Source organism: Capricornis sumatraensis, chromosome 14 (genome assembly GCF_032405125.1).
Source record: "Capricornis sumatraensis isolate serow.1 chromosome 14, serow.2, whole genome shotgun sequence".
In the NCBI taxonomy this organism is placed as follows: domain Eukaryota; kingdom Metazoa; phylum Chordata; class Mammalia; order Artiodactyla; family Bovidae; genus Capricornis; species Capricornis sumatraensis.
The window spans coordinates 31,235,923-31,256,103 of NC_091082.1; the positions used below are offsets into that span (position 1 = coordinate 31,235,923).

At 40.7% G+C, this 20,181-nt stretch overlaps 1 protein-coding gene across 1 annotated transcript in view; it reads right to left on the minus strand.

Annotated features, from left to right (window-relative positions):
- The window catches only part of RAB3GAP2 (RAB3 GTPase activating non-catalytic protein subunit 2), a 106,954-nt gene that overhangs the window by 72,116 nt on the left and 14,657 nt on the right, over positions 1-20,181 (minus strand). The window contains exon 2 of the mRNA XM_068986584.1: positions 12,445-12,506. Coding sequence (XP_068842685.1) covers positions 12,445-12,506 — 62 coding nt within the window. The remainder of the gene's footprint in view (positions 1-12,444; positions 12,507-20,181) is intronic.

Sequence of the window (20,181 nt, forward strand, 5' to 3'; positions counted from 1 at the left end):
ACATCAGTGGCCTGGATGATGTACACAGGAACATCTGCCAAGCACTCACTAAGTGCCAGACGCTGTGTTAAGTGCTTTACATATAAATCGTACTTAATTTTCACTGTTGCTCTCCAAGAAGGCTCCATTACTCCTCTCCTTCCCTACATCACACAGAGGGAGCGGGGACCTGGACGCAGGCATTTGAATTCAGGCCCTGGGGTGCAACCGCCTGGACAACCCCCTGCGCTGTTTCCAAGCTGCACTGCCCTGAGAAGCTGCGCCCTAGAAGCAAAACTGTCACAGCCCCTTCAACTCCGCTCTGCTCTGCATTCAGAATGAAGGGGGTGACAAGGAGCTCTAGTCTGCTTCTAGACTGAAAGACGAGCGTCCCTCGATGATTAAAAACAGTAAAGGGAGGAAAGTGGGCTGTCAAGGTCTCATAAGAATGTGCCTACACACATTTGCTGGCTGGTAAGATGCAAGCTCATCACTGTTTTGTACCATAAGGCTATCTGCTACCAATTAAGATTTTTCTGAAAACCTCCCCACATGAATATGGGGCCCATGGCCATGAAAAATGCTCCCTTGAAGGTAATGATTCTACAATAATGCAATCATGTAATAAAGTACTTAATTTCCCTAGTGAGGCATGATATTTAAAAAAACAAAAACAGCACCATCAAGGACTACCTTGGCTTGCCACAAAAATCAGCATGCACTCAGATACTGCTGCTGCTGCTGCTGCTAAGTCACTTCAGTCGTGTCCGACTCTGTGTGACCCCACAGACGGCAGCCCACCAGGCTCCACCGTCCCTGGGATTCTCCAGGCAAGAACACTAGAGTGGGTTGCCATTTCCTCCTCCAATGCATGAAAGTGAAAAGTGAAAGTGAAGTCACTAAGTTGTGTCCAACTCTCAGCGACCCTGTGGACTGCAGCCTACCAGGCTCCCCCGTCCATGGGATTTTCCAGGCAAGAGTACTGGAGTGAGGTGCCATTGCCTTCTCTGACTCAGATACTAAACTTAACATTAAATTCATCCATTAGCTATAAAACACAGCTCCTGCTTAGGGGTGAGAAAAGAGAATGTATAATTTTCTTTTAGCATATCCTAAACTTCAAAGTTTTTTCTCTGCCTTGAGATTAGTAAAATATTTTCTTAATCTGCACAAATATGGAAGCCATCAACATGGATTATGAAAGGGAATCCATTCTAAACACGAGGACTGTAACAAATACGTATTTTAAAATTTTATTTCTTTTGATGTTAACCCCACAAATTCATCAAACGATTAGTCTTTCACAAGGCAGCAGATGGAAAATGCAGTAATTTAACCGACCTTTCATTATAGTTGGTAAATATCACTCTGTGAAGAGTTGCAAATGTTTTGTAGTGTATCAACCACTGTGATGACTAGAGAGCCCCTGCAGCAGCCCAGAGTAATTTTTCAGAGCTTTCAGCTTTAGTTAATAAGTCCATCACTTGCAGTTTTCACTGTCACTGTCATTGTGCTGTCACAGACACATACATGTAACAATGGTGCCAACAGAATCCATTACAAATAAGGCACTGTCAGCATACTCAGCGTAAATTCTCAGTATTTCACTTCCTAATTCATGGGAATAAACTAGCCATCTATACTTTCTGATTGATGTTAAAGCTAAAACTCCAATATTTTGGCCACCTGATATGAAGAGCTGACTCATTTGAAAAGACCCTGATGTTGGGAAAGATTGAGGGCAAGAGGAGAAGGGGACAACAGAGGATGAGATGGTTGGATGGCATCACCGACTCAACGGACATGAGTCTGGGTAAACTCCAGGAGTTGGTGATGGACAGGGAGGCCTGGCATGCTGCGGTTCATGGGGTCGCAAAGAGTCGGACACGAATGAGCGACTGAACTGAACTGAACTACACTTTCTAAACCAAGAGATGTAAGTGCTCGGCAATTTTGAAACACAAAGAAGTAAATAACAATGCTATATAAGTTGTCTTTTTTTTTTTTTTTTCCCTAGTTTCCTATGAGCATATGTACTTCCCAATGCTTCTCAAACTATTTTTTAGGTTGCAGGACTTTCTTATTCCCAAACAAAATTTTATACAGTATTTTAATATATGAAATAGATAAAAGCAAAAATGAGGAAGCATCTCTGTAGAACCTTAGAGCTTTCTCTAACACATCATGAAAAGTATTGGTCTTGGCCTTTTTCCAGATCACAGACTAAAATTCTCAAATCAAACATCTTAAGGTCTTGTCAAAATTAAAATGAGGCAAAGCAACAGCTATAAAGTTGGTTACAAATTTCATTACAGATAACCCAAAGGAAAAAAATTTACAAACACCTTGAAGTCACAAAAACCTCTGACTTCAATCTTTCAGTTTTTAAAATTACTTTTCTTTCTACCCTTAGAGTAACTTAACGATAATTCAGTAACCCTTCCAGTTTTATTTCAACTGTCAATTCCAACAGGATTAATTATGCTATTATTTTAAATTGTATATATATGATCCCATTTTTAGAGAATTATCTGTGTGCCCATTCATCCAACCACTCAGCCAAATGTGCCCACAATTACTTCTTATAGTAATGATGACTATTCTTAGATGCTAGAAAGTTGAGTATTGTATTCTTTATATTTTTTCCCACCTCAATTTTCTGTAAACTTCAGTTTTACAAAAGGAATTCATTACTCACAAAAAATTCACTTCACAAATAATTACAACAAAACACCAAACATAAAAATCAAACTTCTTTATTTTTGAGACAACACTTAATACTAAAATCTATGTGCTTCCTGGGATATAAGCAAATACTAACCAATTATTACTCAAAATCTTTACTATCTAGTTGGACAAATAAGACTCAATAAAAAAGAAATAATCAGCATCCAACATAAGTAAGAACAGATCTGACAGCTAAACTATGCTATGGACCTTAAACTGCTATTAGTGTTCACACACACACACACACACACACACACAACAGTACACATTCTCCCAACAATACCTGAGCGAAAAGATGACCAACGCAAAGATGACCAATGTCACTCATAAATTTAAAAATACAAATTAAAACACTGAAATGGCATTTCACATCATTCTGATTTTGCAAAGTATATAGTTTGATAATCTACTAGGCGCCAATGATTTCAAAAAGTACCACTGTAAGAAAACACATCCATGTCTCATAGTCTTGAGTTTCCCAGGATTGATAAAAATAGGCATACAGAGAAATATTTCATTTTTTACAAAATAAATAGCAGACAATGATGGAAAGCAATTAGCTCAGAGATGTTTTCATTTCTGTGACACAGAGAGTGAAGGAAGACAGTCTCACTATGTTTGAAATATACAATGCGGCAGGCTTTTGGAAGCACCATTCGGCAATTTCTATTAAAATTTGAAACATACATGTATACCTTTTCGGGCTTCCCTGGTGGCTCAGTGGTAAAGAATCTGCCTGCCAATCTAGTAGACATGGGTTCCACCTCTGAGTCAGAAAAGTCAACTAGAGAAGGAAATGGCAACCCACTCCCGTATTCTTACCTGGGAAATCCCATGGATGGAAACTGGCGAGCTACAGACCATGGGATCGCAAAAGAGTCAGACATGACTTAGTAATAACTAAAACAACAACAACATGTATACCTTTTAGGAATTTATTCTAAAGGAGAAATAAGAATGGCTAACATTTACTGTGGCACATACTATGTATGTTCCAGGTACTATTTTAAGCACATCTTATTTCATCTTCCCTCAGAGGGTAAAGCGTCTGCCTGCGATGTAGGAGACCCGGGATCGATCCCTGGGTCGAGAAGATCCCCTGGAGAAGGAAATGACAACCCACTCCAGTATTCTTGCCTGGAGAATCCCATGGACAGAGATGGGCTACAGTCCATGGGGTCGCAAAGAGTCAGACACAACTGAGTGACCTCGCTTTCGCTTTCACTTTCAATAATCCTATAATTTTAATCCTATGACTAATAATCCTATTAGTCCCACTTTAGGAATGAGGTAACTGGACTGAGAGAAGTTATAGAACTTGTCCAAGGTTCTACAGTCACTGAGTGGCAAAGATAGGATAGAAATTCTGGCAGTCTGACTTGCATTCATCATACTGCACACACGTGTAACCAAAGACGCACAGTAGATGTAAAAATGATTACAGCATTGCCTGTGACAGAAAAGAGAACAAAACCAGAATGTCCCTCAATAGGGGTGTGCTTGAATCAATCACAAACATCTAGACAATGAAACAGCACTACTTTAATAGAACCAGATGATTTATATATGGAGACACAGAAAAACCTCCGTATTACACTAAATGGAGAAGGCAAGACTTGGAACAGTATGTAAAAATGAAATCTATATGGACTTGACATAAGGAGAATTAAACATATCAATTTTACTCTCACTTTCTCAGCACTCTCAACCCCACTAAAACCAGCAGGAAAAGAGTTTGCTTCAAGTATGGGCAAAAAGAACAAGAGGAGAAAAACCACTAAAATTTGAGAACTAGAAAGCAGATGGACAGGAGGTAACTGATTTTACAGTCCTTAGAAAACTGACTCCCACTAAAGTGATGCCGGGGAAAGCTGAGAAGCAACTCCAGTTGCACTGCAAAATTGCCAGCAGGCTTAGCTGTGCCAGCTCCCTGTGGAAGTGAGAGCAAAGAGCGGCTAAAGTCAGAAGGCTTGGTTGAAAAAGTGCTTAGGCAGAGGCAGGTCCCTAGATCGCCTCCCTGACTCCTCATTCAGTCGCTGTCCCTCTCTCCCTGCCAGAAGACCAGAGGGCCATCACTATGCAAAACCAACTCCCTGAACCTACCCTGCAGGAATGCCTGCGGAGTCCAGACTTGAACTAAAATGGACAACTGTCGAGAGCAAGGAAAAGTGGTGACTAAAATATGGAGACTAAATATGGAGACTAAAAATAGGTTGCTCTAAAATATTTAGGCATTAATATTGCCACTAAGACTGAGCCTGGACTGTTGGTTGGTCTGTGGTCAAAGACCCAGGAACAGGTTACACTGTTTGCTGGTGAACAGTTCTTTAGCTGCACTTTTCATCCTAGCAAACCACTCCACAGGAATCTACTAAAACCAAACTCATGGCCATAAAGATAAAAGGTTTTTTTTTCCCCCTCCTTTTTAAAAAAAATTAAATAACTTTATTTCTTAAATTGAGGTATGGTTGATTTACAAGACCAAAAGCTTAGAGGCCCACAAACGAGGCCAAGAGATTTTAGAGAACAAAAGGAGGTAAAGGTGGGAAGAAAGGCTCAGAGACTTACACAAGAAACCATGGGCTTTCCACGATTTCGATTTCTGAATTCTAGCATGACTAACATTTTGGGTGGCCAATCCTGTTTTGGAGGATGCCCTGTGCACTGTAAGATACCTCGCAGCATCCCTCCAGTTAGCACCTCCCCCCAAGCTATGACAAGCAAAAGTGTCTCGAGACATTGCCAAATGTCCCCTCAGTGGCAAAATCACCCCCGGTTGAGAAGCACTAGGCTAAACCCAGCTTCGTGTTAATATGGAGAGGAAGGTCATTGGGAAACAAAAGTGTTTCTAAAAGTCCAAAGTCCTGATGAGGCCCACTTTAGGAAAGAGACCCTCTGCGACCACACCCCTCACAGGAGAGCCTGGGGCATGCTCGCAGCATCCTGTGGGAGCTCTCCTGCCTCTGGCTGAGCCTGTGCTTACGTATCTTCTGTGGCAGATGGCACCAGAGTCCACTGGCACTAAAATAAGGCAAGATATTTTCCAGCATTACTCCAGATTATTGCCTGAGATGGTAAAGAATCTGCCTCCAATGTGGGAGGTCTGGGTTCGGAAGATTTCCTAGAGAAGGGAATGGCAGCCCTCTCCAGTATTCTTGTCTGGAGAAGCCCATGGACAGAAGAGTCTGGCAGGCTACAATCCATGGAGTCACAAAGAGTCGGGCAGGACTGAGCAACTAACACTTTCACTAATGCTCTGAGAATCTCTAATCAGGTCGTGCTGTCTCCTATCTCTCAGCCTGTAAATGAACATTTTTCTGGGGCCTCTATCTGGCAAGCATGCTTATATTCCCATTAAAGTGTGAAATCAGTAGTGTCTCTGTAAACGGCATGCTATCACCTTCTGTAAAACAGATGAACAGAGTCCTAGAGTGTCTTTTTGAATGAAAATTTCCCATGCTGCCTACCTTAACTGAGGACCTTAACCTAAGACCTTTCGTGTTCCTGTTCCAGAAACTGCTGTCAAGCTACTCCTTGATTCTGTACTTTCAACCCTTTGGTTTTAATGAAAGAAAGCTCATTCAATCTGCCTTACTAGTTAAAATTAAATTAACCTGGCAAGTTTCTTCCCACTGCCTCAACTCTCATTATAGCATGAGGCTAAGCAAAACAGCACCTTACTCCCAAAGCAAAAAATTATACCCCAACTAAAAGCCCCTGCATGCATGCTGTGTAACTTCAGTCATATCTGACTCTGTGTGACCCCATGGACTGTAGCTTGCCAGGCTTCTCTGTCCATAGGATTTTCCAGGCAAGAATACTGAAGTGGGTTACCATTTCCTTCTCCAGGGGATCTTCTTGACCCAGGGATTGAACTTGTGTCTCTTGTGTCTCCTGCACTGGCAGGCGGGTTCTTTACCACTAGCACCACCTGGGAAGCTCAATTCCCATTACAGCCTGAGGTTCAGCAAAGTATCACCTCCTTCTCAAAGTGAAAAACTATACCCCAACTAAAAGCCCTTGTGCTGTGCTGTGCACAGTTGCTCAGTCGTGTCCAACTCTGCAACCCCATAGACTGTAACCCACCAGGCTCTTCTGTCCATGGGGATTCTCCAGGCAAGAATACTGGAGTGGGTTGCCATCCTCCAGGGATCCCCAACCGAGGGATGGAACCCAAGTCTCCCACATTGCAGGTGGATTCTTTACCATCTGAGCCACCAGGGAAGCCCATTACAACACTGTAAAAAATACAATTTACTATCTGTCATACATCATTAAGTGATAGGTGTTATCACACAATATCTTCTTTCCCCACTTCCCTTAGTCAGGTACAATCTGTCATGATGCCTGCTTAGAATTCAATTCGGGGAAAGATCTTTGTTTTGCCTTTTCTTCCATCCTGAAAACCTATTCTGCTTGTCTTTCAATCCTTTAGTGTATTTACTCACAGGCGAGGAGGAATTTCTTAACCTTATCCATTGCACTTCTAGACATAAAAGTTACACCTGATATGGATCTGTTATTTGGGGCACTGTTAGGACTGAGTTGTATCCCACCCCCAAATTCACAAGCTCTAACTCCCAATGTGACTGTATCTGAAGATGGGCCTTTAATGAGGCAATCAGGGTGAAATAAAGTCTTAAGGGAACAGCCCCAACCTGTTAGATTGGTATCCTTATAAGAGGAAGAAACACCAGAACCCACTCTCTGTCTTCACACACAGAGGAAAGGCCAGGTAAGGACACAAGCCAGGAAGAAAAGTCTCATCAGAAACCAACCCAGATGGCACCCTGCCCTTGGGATTCCAGCCTCCGGGACTGTGAGAAAATGAATTTCTGTTGTTTAAGCCACCCAGTCTGTGGTATTCTGTTATGGCAGACCAAGAGACTAACACAGGCATGAAATATCTACAGGAGAAGGACATCTGTCCTTTTCTATAATGGAAGTCATGCTTAAAGTTCCAAAGCCTGCCATACAGATGAATGCCTTCTTGGACGCAGCTGGCTATTGATGATAATGAATACTAGATTATGCTTTCTTCACTGAGTCCTTATTCTACTTGACACTCCAGAAGCAAAATTAAAGAGGCTTTCTCCTTCCTTAGCAAAGCCTTATCCAGACCCCTGGTACTAAATCTCTCTGATTACAAAAGCTTTTTACTCCCCTTTGCCATAAAAATAAGAAACCACTATCAAAGAGTTGACAGTCTCCTGGAGATAAAAAGCACTCTGACTTTTTATAGCTCTTCTGCTGGACTCAGTAGCAGTGAGCTGGCCTTCAGGTCAGCAGTCAGTGGCAGAGGCTGCCACACTTTACTCTTAGGTACCCTTCTCTGTGGTCCACTGACACACCACTGCAGCCTCCTAAAGACCAGAACACTAGTCGTCTCTTAATGTCAGACTAAACAAGAATGAAAGCCTACTTTCCTCTGTTAGTCACAGTAACCGCCAATGGCAATTGGTGGAGAAGCCTCTCATTGTTTTGATAGTGATAGCATCCTGACTTAAAGCTGCTCCACTTCTTTCAATCCTGTTCTCTCTCATCTTTAAGGGCTTCCCTGATAGCTCAGTTGATAAAGAATCTGCCTGCAATGCAGGAAACCGCGGGTTGATTCCTGGGTCGGGAACATCCCCTGGAGAAGGGATAGGCTACCCACTCCAGTATTCCTGGGCTTCCTTGTGGCTCAGCTGGTAAAGAATCCGCCTGCAATGTGGGACACCTGGCTTCAATCCCTGGGTTGGGAAGATCCCTTGGAGAAGGGAAAGGCTACCCACTCCAGTATTCTGGCCTGGAGAATTCCATGGACTGTATAGCCCATGGGGTCACAAAAAATCAGACCATGACTGAGTAACTTTCACTTCACTCATCTTTAATGTGGACAAGAACTTTCAGGGGACTCATGGAAGGCAGGTTTTGGGTTTGCTGTCTGTACATGACAAGAGAGGGTAGGAAGCTCCCTCTCCATTCCCACTAGGTGGTTACACCTACTACCCTGACTACAGCGTGCCACTTCTGCATTTCATGCATTTGACAAAATGCACTCTTGATTCTTGCTAGGCCCCTGGAGCTGGCTGTGCCTTAGGAGTTGTTAATCACTGTAGATGGTAGCAGAAGTAACAGAAGTCTCTTGCTTCAGCTGAGTAAAATTACTAATAGTCCTGATTATAACATTTTTCTCAGCAGAACTTCATAATGATGCTACACAGAGAAAGTTCTGGATGATGCTGCTGTGTCAGGCAGAGGTCACATCCTTTTCCCTGGCCACAGTGCCATGTTGTCTTGTTTTGAAGACTGGATCCAAATTCAGAGAAGCTCTCTTAAACACTGCAGGATGACTTGAACATCTGAATAACTGCCTCAGTGTTCTAGCCCACTTTTGTTGTCATCCAAATACCTTCTCCCTCACCATATATGAGAGACTATGACAGGGCAAAGGGTTCAAACAGGAATGACTGGTACCCCCAAACTGTTGTCAACAAGGCCTAACAATACTGCCTTACTTGCTGCATTTCAAGTCCACAGTGTGAGCAAATCCATCAAGACAAAGAAGAAAAGCCACCCTCGTTCCCAAGGGTCACTTGTGAATGCTCAACTATTATGTGACTCAAGCCATGCTCCACATGTGAGTAATTTCATGTGTTTTCAGAAGGAGTAGAAGCATATTTTGGCTTTAACTCAAGGATATGTCATCCCTAGATTTAGGATCGCCTTCCCAATAAAGAGAAGACAACATACTTACATGTCAGATTGAAAGGAGGTTGGTAACACTTACACAGTCTAACTAGGCTGCCACTGTCCATGTCACCAGGATCAGCTGGGACGGTGCAACATCAAAATGAAGTACTCAACAATAAACAACCCATGACCTTTATGAGTATGGGAGGCAACCTATCACACAGAGCAGCCAAGGTGAGCTTCAAAAACCAAAAATCAGTGTGGTTTCTGATCACACGTAGAATAAACTTCAAATTCACAAAGCCTTACACCAGGCCTGCCTGCTTCTCTGACCCCAGCCTGTAGTGATCTCATGGACTGTAGCCCACCAGGCTCCTCTGTCCATGGAATTCTCCAGGCAAGAATACTGGAGTGGGTTGCCATTTCCTTCTCCAGGGGATCTTCTTGGCCCAGGGATCGAACCCGGGTCTCCCACATTGCAGGTGGATTCTTCACTGTCTGAGCCACCAGGGAAGTCCCGTTTTCTCCTATGTTGGCTTATACGCCATGAGAAACTGTGAGCTTAAGGAAGGCAAAACCAAAAAGCAGGTGTATGACACACAGTCAGTGAACCCACCCCCGTAATACTATCAGGGAAGATGTAGCAGATCTTTGTAAGGAGAACTAGCCTTGCACACAAATCCCCAACTGCGTCATTCACAAGTAAAAATCCATTCAAATGGACCAGTAGACTCTTTACGATGAGGGCCTCTGGGCCTCTAAATAGGTACCAAAACTCAGCACCAGCTTATTTTTCTGAAGTTTTCCTCTTTTTTATTTTTGGCCACGCCATGTGGCATATGGGATCTTAGTTCCCACATCAGGGATAGAACCCATACCCTCTGCAGCAGAAGCAAGAAGTCCTAACCACCAGACCACCAGGGAAGTCCCTGACCTCATATTAATCTACACACCGCACCGCCCCCCTCCCCAAATATCCTACACTGGATGCTGATGAACAGACTCAGTAAAATCCTCATAGGAGCTCTGAGGGGGAAATGAAAAAGGAGAAAGAACTGAAGACACTCTAGAGTCTAAGTTATGAGTAAGCAGAAACTAGTCAGTCTTATTAGCAAATGCAGAGACAGTATGAGTCTCCCTGTTGACACAGGACTAGACCAGAGAGGGACAAGGCGGTGTTTGCAGAGGTGATGGGGTAACTAAGTTCCTTGAGCTGCACTGCATCCCATGCAGCACATCCCAATCCTCCTTGAGGCCCTCTGAAATGGTCCCCTGTTCTGTATCTCCCCTTGGAGCTTTGCTACAACTCTATATGACATTAACATGCTCTGCTGCTTATAACACAATGCTCTCTCATTTCTCCTCCACATCTATTCTGTCTTTCCCAACACAGGAAATGATACACCATGCATTCAGTAGCTCAAAAATCTGGAAGGATTTTCAAAGACCTTTTATTATGGATAGTTTCAAAGATTGACAAAAATAAAGAGAATGGTACCTATTACTCAGCTTTAGGGAGCAGCAACATCTTGTTATACTTTATCTACTATATACCATGCCCTAGATCAAAGAAATTAATTCTAGGTTCTTCCTTCCCCCCTCATACCTCACAGCCAATTCATAGGAATGTCTTAGCATTACCTCTCAAACTCATCCTGAATCTACCAATTTCTCATTTTCTCTATCTTAATGCAAGTCACCATCATTTCTCAACTGAACTCCTCTAATAGCCTCCTAATTGGTCTCCCTTGCTTCCACTTTTGCTCCCTACTTTGATCTATTCTAAACAGCAGCAAGATGAACAATAAGGAATCAGATCAGTGTGGTTTCCTATTGCATTTAGAATAAACTTCAAATTCATGAAGTCTTTAATCAGGCCGGTTTGCTTCTCTAACCCCCTCTTGTAGCCACCTTAGTCCTGCCAAGCCCCACTGGCCTTCTCTACCTTCCTTCTAATACCAAGCCCATCCTGCCGCAGGGCCTTTGCATGAGCTGTTGCCCTGGCCTGCGATGCTCTTCGCCAAACCTATACCTCGCTGATTCCCTGCCATCTTTCAAACCTCAGCTTAAAATAACATCCTCCTAAACACCTTCCCAGGCCACCCAATCGACAGTTGTTACATCACCATTTGCATTCTCTACTACCGCCATTTGATATTTTTCATGTGTCTTAAAAAAATTTTTTTTCCCCTCTCTCCCCAGCTGGGCACAGGGATGATAAGACCTATCCAATATATAGGTTCATTTCTCTTTCTTAAAAAAAAAAAAAAACACCCTGATTTTGTTCAGGTATCAACTCCTCCCCTGTGCAGCCATGGGCCTCAGGAAAAGCTGACCCTCTATCCTCCAACTTCAGGAAGTGATATGACTGACTGATGAAAATTTCATATACCTTGCTAGTGGATAGTTCAGAAATGAGCCAAGGAGATAAAAGGCAAGGAAGAAAGCTATGAAAATCCCCAGCCTTTTTCTCTCTCTGGTCAGAAATGAAAAAACAAGTTGCCCCACCACGCATGTGAGAGGAACAAGCTTTAGGATGAAGTCAACATGGTGTATGCAGAATAGAACGTGAGTCTTTGATGACATAGCTGAATGGCCTCGTCAACCCATCTGGGAATACAAAGTATCTCTGACTTCCTTTTATGTGAGCTAATGAGTGTCCCTCTTATTTAAGCCAGTGCAGGTTAGATTTTTTATTATCTATAGGTGAAAATACACTGCACACTGTGGGACTCTGTTTACTTGCTCAATGCTACACTCCCAACACCTAGAATATGGTGGGCACTTAACAAATCTATGTTGAATGAATAAATTCAGGAGTCTGAAAGGATAACCAATGAAGGAGAAAGACTCCTAAAACAATTATTCTCCATTGAACCCACTGACTGAGCTATAAAAAGTCATTAAATCCTTAGGAACAGGCATCTACTTAAGTACTATTGAGTAAGCAAAAAATGTTCTTGATAACAATTTTAAAATGTTGACCTAACACTGAAATATGTCACCATCATTACAAAAGGAAACTGTCACTATCAAAAAGCATGCATATTTTTGCAGACTTACAGGTTCTTGGGGTTCTGATTCTTCCCATGCTCCCCAACCATCATCTTCCCAGTTTGATTTACCTGTTTTGAAAAAGATGAAAAGCGCTTACTATGTAAAATATAGAGCTTAAGTTATTTTAAAAACACTTCCTCTAAACATAATAGAACCAACCTCATATTAAGGAAGAAAACAATGGTAAACTATACTAGGTCAGGATATTGCTATATGTAATAATATTCAGGAAATATCTGACCCGAATTTCCACATCTATGTAAAAGTGCGCGAGTTAGTTGGATTTCAGGATATTGGACATCAAGTTTACCCATATTTAAATCAAACTGCAAAGGTGACTTTTTAAAAAATCTTAAAATGACAAATATCTGTTACTTGATATACTAGACAAGTTAAATGTACACAGTGGCCAAAAACACACCTAAAACTTCACACAGATATCTTTCAGTTCAGTTCAGTTGCTCAGTCATGTCCGACTCTTTGTGACCCCATGAATCGCAGCCCGCTAGGCCTCCCTGTCCATCACCAACTCTCAGAGTTCACTTAGACTCACGTCCATCGAGTCAGTGATGCCATCCAGCCATCTCATCCTCTGTCGTCCCCTTCTCCTCCTGCCCCCAATCCCTCCCAGCATCAGAGTCTTTTCCAATGAGTCAGCTCTTCGCATGAGGTGGCCAAAGTACTGGAGCTTCAGCTTTAGCATCATTCCTTCCAAAGAAATCCCAGGGCTGATCTCCTTCAGAATGGACTGGTTGGATCTCCTCACAGTCCAAGGGACTCTCAAGAGTCTTCCTCAACACCACAGTTCAAAAGCATCAATTTTTCAGTGCTCAGCCTTCTTCACAGTCCAACTCTCACATCCATACATGACCACAGGAAAAACCATAGCCTTGACTAGACGGACCCTTGTTGGCAAAGTAATGTCTCTGCTTTTCAATATGCTATCTAGGTTGGTCATAACTTTTCTTCCAAGGAGTAAGAGTCTTTTAATTTCATGGCTGCAGTCACCATCTACAGTGATTTTGGAGCCCAAAAAAATAGTCTGACACTGTTTCCACTGTTTCCCCATCTATTTCCCATGAAGTGATGGGACCAGATGCCATGATCTTTAAAAGTGTTTTAATAGGATATATCAAAGATTAAGAAAACAATTTTGAAATCAGATTGGTCTACTATTTTCCACCTTTTCCTGACACTCTGGGATTTCTCATACATAAGAACATTGTCTTGTATTAAAATAAAGATGTCCAACCACCACTGCAATGGGGAATTGAAAATCCCAAACTGGGGGCTTCCCTGGTAGTTACTGGTTAAGAATCTGTCTTCCAATGTGGGAGATGAGGGTTTGATCCCTGGTCAAGGAACTAAAGATCCCACATGCTACAGGGTAACTAAGCCCACACACAGCAATTAGAGAAGGCCCACGTGCCGCAACAAAGACCCAGCACAAATTTTTTTTAAAAAATTAAATAAAAAATAAAAATCCCAAATTAATGAGTATATTTTTATATAATTATCTTTGAATTTATCTTAAACCACATCAGAAGAGAATGAATAAAGCTATCATTTTTAAAGGAACTATTAATATTCTGAACCAAACACCAGATACTCTGTATGTATTACTTCAAATCAAATTAAAAAACAAATTGAAGTTTCCCTAAGTGTGAAAAGAGCAGATAGTTGTCTAATTATAAGTTTAGCCCCAGAATCAGACTACCTAGGTTCATCCTGGATCCAGCCCTTATCAGCTCTGTGACCCAGAACAGTTATCCCATATTCATAAGCTTTAGCTCTCTTACTGTAACATCATGGAAGATGACAGCACCTACAGTTAGTGCGATTGCCATCAGCATGCTAAGTCCCCAGTGCCTGATACATAATAAGTTCTTTTTTTAATATAAATTTATTTTAATTGGAGGCTAATTTCTTTACAATATTGTATTGGTTTTGCCATACATCAACATGAATCCACCATGGGTGTACACGTGTTCCCCATCCTGAACCCCACTCCCACCTCCCTCCCCATCCCATCCCTCTGAGTCATCCTAGTGCACCAGCCCTGAGCATCCTGTATCAAGCATCGAACCTGGACTGGCGATTTGTCTCACATATGATATTATACATGTTTTAATGTCATTCTCCCAACATAATAAGTTCTTAATGCCAGTGATCAGGATTTAGCTATTAAAATACTACAAAATATAAATAAAATATTGTATTTAAACCAATCAGCCTCAAAATTCTGGAGGAAAAAGCAGTCTAAAAGATGGAACTGAACATGTTATCTGCTGACAGGGAGGAAAGAAGCAAAAAGAACTTCCACTTCTCTACAACATTCCAAAAGCTGCTAAAATCAACTATATATTAGACGATAAAAAAAAGTTACAGTCTGGTACTTGAAATCTCTGCTCAGTTAGCTCTGTGGCAATATCCCCGTCTTTGGTACTTAAACACCAAATAGCTACTTTATAATGTACCAAGCACACTGCAAGCCATATATTAAGCCCTAACATAGTACTAATCATTTGATTAACACTGTACAACTAATAGAAGATTTCCATAGACACATCAATTGAACAATTTAACAACTGTTCTGTTAAATACCCTGTGCCAAATCCTGTAGTAGAAACAGAGAAAAATACAAACATATGAACTCCTTTTCTTTTTAAAGAATCTGTGATCTAGTGTAGGAGAGAGATAAGTAATCGTCATGGTGATGGCTGTAACTGACTATTAAAGACTCTGATGCTGGGAGAGATTGGGGGCAGGAGGAGAAGGGGACGACCCAGGATGAGATGGCTGGATGGCATCACGGACTCGATGGACGTGAGTCAGAGTGAACTCCGAGAGATGGTGATGGACAGGGAGGCCTGGTGTGCTGCGATTCATGGGGTCGCAAAGAGTCGGACACGACTGAGCGACTGAACTGAACTGAACTGAACTGAACTGATGGGAACTCAGACGAGGCCATAAAAGAGACGAAAAACTACAGGGAGGAGTCATCTTAAATGAAATCTTATAAAAAGTGGCTAGATGGACTTCGCTGGTGATCCAGCAGTTAGGACTTCACTTTCTAACGCAGGGTATGATTCCTGTTCAAGGAGCTAAGATGACAACGTGCCTTGGGGCCAAATATTTTAAACAATTCAATAAAGACTTTAAAAATGGTCCACAGATTTTTTTTTTTTTTAAGTGGCTAGAAACTTTTCAAAGGCAAAGAGGCAAAAAAAAAAAAAGCCATTCAGACAGAGGTTATCACGTAACAACAACTAACATGTATTCAGCATTTCTATACACTTAAGTGCTTTACTGACATTAATTCACATAAGCACGACAAGGATCCCCTATTTCCCTCTTTTTTACAGAGAAAAGCAGATTGCCTAGTTTACATCACTTGCCTAAAATCCAGAGGATTAAATGGAGGGGCAGGGTTTGAATTCAGTTCTATCTGACTTCCAGAGCCCACGCTGCCTAGTATTCTCCCATACTTACTCCTACGGCGTATGAATAAGAGTAAGATTAGGAAACAGTGGGGCTTACAAGTAAGACCAAAAGCAAGATTTCATTACATTAACATGGAAATATTCCCCTGATATTGAGACTTGGAAATTTCTTTTTTGTAACTTGGAAAACTACAGTTGCTCTTTGGCAATCTAAATTTGTTAGGCAATCCCTTTAGTCTGCTAATTTCTCTACTGCATAGAAAGCAACTGTCTTCTTATGGGCTGATGGTAACTAGGCCATCCAACTGATAATGTCTTTCGTATGAGAAAGCAAAATGTGTAGTAAAGCTTATTGCTCTAAGGTCCACAACTCAATGTTAAACCTGCTATAAAAATATTGATCAAATTACCACATTCTCTGGAAAAACGTGCAGAATTTAAAGTACTTCATGAAGGTCAGCTGATCATGTATTCATTCATGCAGTCAACAAACACAATGCAGCATCTCTTCTGTGTTGGGCCCTGTGCTAAGTGACATACAAAAGCAAAATAAGCCTTCAAAGAGCTTAGTCTGTGCACATAACCTCTGTTGAATGCTGTTCAAAAGAAAACTATAAAAAATGAGATATTTCTCCTCCATACTGGTAACAAAGTACCCAGCTCCATTCACAAATGACTCATTCAATCAGCAGAAGACAGCAGAAATTTTGACTATTAGCCCCTGCAGAGACCCAGTTCTCTCCATAAAGCACAATTCAAAACATTCCAGGAAGAAAAAAAACTCTGAGAAATACCTTCTTTTTACAAAACAGTGGCGCTCACGATGGTTTACCCGTCTCAATGTCTCTGACTGGGGAATTTCTATTAACTGGAGGGAAAGAAATATTAATCAGGCACCTCCCACTATCACAGGAATACATTTCCCCAAGGGGTCATGGTACAAAGAGGTTAAAGGAAGGTGATTGTGAAAAACAGAACTGTTACTTGGAGAGGTTAAAAATATTTTTGAAGGTTGGTTTAGAATTCTCTGTATTATTTATAATACTGTAAGAAAATGCAGTCCAAATTTTAGTCAATTTAAAAATGAGGAACATAAAAGAAAAAAAAAATCAAAGATGGAAACATCAGTAAATAAGATACTACCTTCTGACTATTGTTACTCAATGTCAGTGATGTAAAGTTTGTAGCCTCCTGACCTACTTTAAAATTCATCTGATACTGTTGTGCAGGCTGCTATTTGACAGCTACTCTTGAAGTATCAGAATCTTAGCACCTCACCAAGGTTATTTCTTATGTCCTCAAATATGAAAGCAGGTCAAGCACAATCTTCAAAAAGTTTATATTGAAAAAATAGCTGCTGAATGTCTAATAAAGATGCCATTCATATACAACATTTTATTCAGGTGGTCTTTCCTTCTGGTAACTTTTCTATGAGGGATGCTCTTCTTCAATCCATGTCATTATCAGTGTATTTTAATTGATTATTGATCAAAGTTGTGAATAACAAGAGCAATGTGTTTAACATTTGAGAACTGGGCCATTTAATGTCAATAAGGAACATTTACTACAAAACTTTAAGGTCTATAAATTTCTACATAACAGGAAGAAATGAGACACCAAACGATGATGGTCTGTTAGAATAGATAGATAAAACCTTCTCTAAGCCAGGGTGATTTGAAAGTCCTAACTCTTGTATATATTAAGATGTAAGTCAGCTGAAACTCATTTGAAAAGATGTAAGTCCGATGTTAACGCATTTGAAAAGATCCTGACGCTGGGAAAGATTGAAGGCAGGAGGAGAAGGGGACGACAGAGGATGAGATGGTTAGATGTCATCACCAACTCTATGGGCATGAGTTTGAGTAAGCTCCGGGAGTTGGTGATGGACAGGGAAGCCTGGTGTGCAGCAGTCGATGGGGATGCAAAGAGTCAGACACAACTGAGCAACTGAATTAAAGTCAGTTTAACAAAATGTACTATCAAGGATGGACACTCAAGACATAAACTTCTTTAGGGTGATCAGGATCCAGTGTAGAATTCCAAAAACAACACAAATCACCAAATCACCCAGTTCACCTAATGAGCCAAGTGGCATGCTTTTCAGTCAAAGGCTAGGCTATAAATTATGGGGTAATTGTATGTATCCCCCCCCCATTTATTAAATAAGTAAGTAGTAACCACCTAATCTCCAGAAAGCAATCCTTTAAATGACACTGTCATCAACCGCCTGTATCCTTTATTTGGCTTAAGTTCAATTCAACAACACTGATCAGAATATTAAGAAAATGGCATCCACATCCATTGCCTTTACAAAACTGGAGTTACAGTCTCTTCTGCAGCATGGCCTCTCTCAGTTCAGTTCAGTTCAGTTCAGTCGCTCAGTCATGTCCGACTCTTTGCGACCCCATGAATCGCAGCACGCCAGGCCTCCCTGTCCATCACCATCTCCCGGAGTTCACTCAAACTCACGTCCACGATAAGAGAGCCTTAAAATATCTTCAAAGAGATTAAAACAATGAATTAGGGATGACTGAAGTTTCAGGGTTGATCCCATCCTGAAAATGTGAGGCAGGCGGTCCATGGATGATGCTCGGAGGAATACTAGCTTCAAGGATAAACTTCAATGCCAATCTAATCTGATCTAAAATCTCCTGTTTTCCTCTGCCTGCCTTCCTTGTTTCTATTCTTTCACTTCATTAGCCTCTTCACTTACTGGAGGGCAGCCTTTAGCGGCACTGTCCAAAAAAATGTAACATAAGCCACACATGCCCTGTTAAACTGACTAGCAGCCATATTTAAAAAGTAGAAACAGGTATAGTTAACTTTAATATGTTTTATTTAATATGTATAGCCCCAAACATCATTTCAATATGTAATCACTATTAAGTTGTTCATGAGATATTTTACATTGGTTCTCTAAGTCTTCAAGATCCAATACGTATTTTATACTCAGAGCACATCTCAGCTGGGACCAGATACATTCCGAGTGCTCCACCGCACAGTACAAGACAGCACAGCTCTAGAACAACTGTTAGGTGTCTGGTGTCAGCCTGCCTGGGTTTGATACCCAGCTTTACCCCTGAAGAGTCATATATCCTTAGGCAATTTAATCTCTTCCCTCTCAGCTTCCTCTTTAGCAAAATGGAGTTAATAACTGTATCCATTTTTGTTAAGAGTTAAAAGAACAGTGCTTGGCACATACACACCCTTGATGGCTGTTAAAATGATTACTCTCCAAACACAGCACCCTCCTTCTTCATTCTTACTCTGCATTTGCCTATTCTGTATCTGTCAACTAATTTAAGTATTCCCATTTGTCTCCATCTCTCCAAATTCACCTTCTCCTTCAGGACTTGGGTTAATTATTTATGAAGTTTTACTGCATCTATCAATGATCTTTCCCTCTTGTGAAACCATAGCATTTGATTATATTTTCCTTTCAGAATTATAAATTGCGTTGGGTCATCTGTTGCATTGTTAACTTGTCTGGTTGATCATAAAGGTATACCATGTCAATACAGCTAACCATTTAAGCCTTGGAGGACAAGAAATATACATACTGTGTGTGTTCAAACTCTTACACACACATATATGCATCTTCAAGAACACTGTAGGTACTTAAATATTTATATCCATTTAGGATATCAAGTCTTTGAAAATAACCTTCTAACCCAAAGGTTTCCCCATATATTCCTATAAAAGGAGCAGGATTTAAATTAACATATTTAAATATAGTAAGCAAATCAGATGTTGATTCTAAATATTTTACCTTTCCACAGAAATACAAAAACATTTTATTTTTATCTTATATACAAAGACTTTATATTCCAAATCAAAACTATCTTTTGTAAATAAGTTTTCTATGTAAAATTATAAATATAAATCAATAAATTTTGATAATTCTCTATTCCATTTTAGTCAGGAAAAATAATTAACAATCTTTAGCTTTAGTTTTGATTAAGAACAAAAGAAACAGTATTTTTGTTCTAATTCAAGTCTAAATGGCAGAATTTGACTTTGTAAAAAGATCCCCTAGAAATATTGTTGAATATAGTTGGCCTAATATGGATCAATGGATCTTTGTATTTGATAGATACACACACACACATACACACAAACACACACAACGTATATTTCAACATTTCAAAACAACACTTGTATCATTACTTTAAAAAGATCTTGCATCAGTAAAGAAAAACCAATACATTCATTCAATTAAGCATTTACTTTAAACCTGACTTTTTGGTAGGCTAGAAAAAATAATTACAAAGAACACTGAGTTCCCAAATAAACACCATAT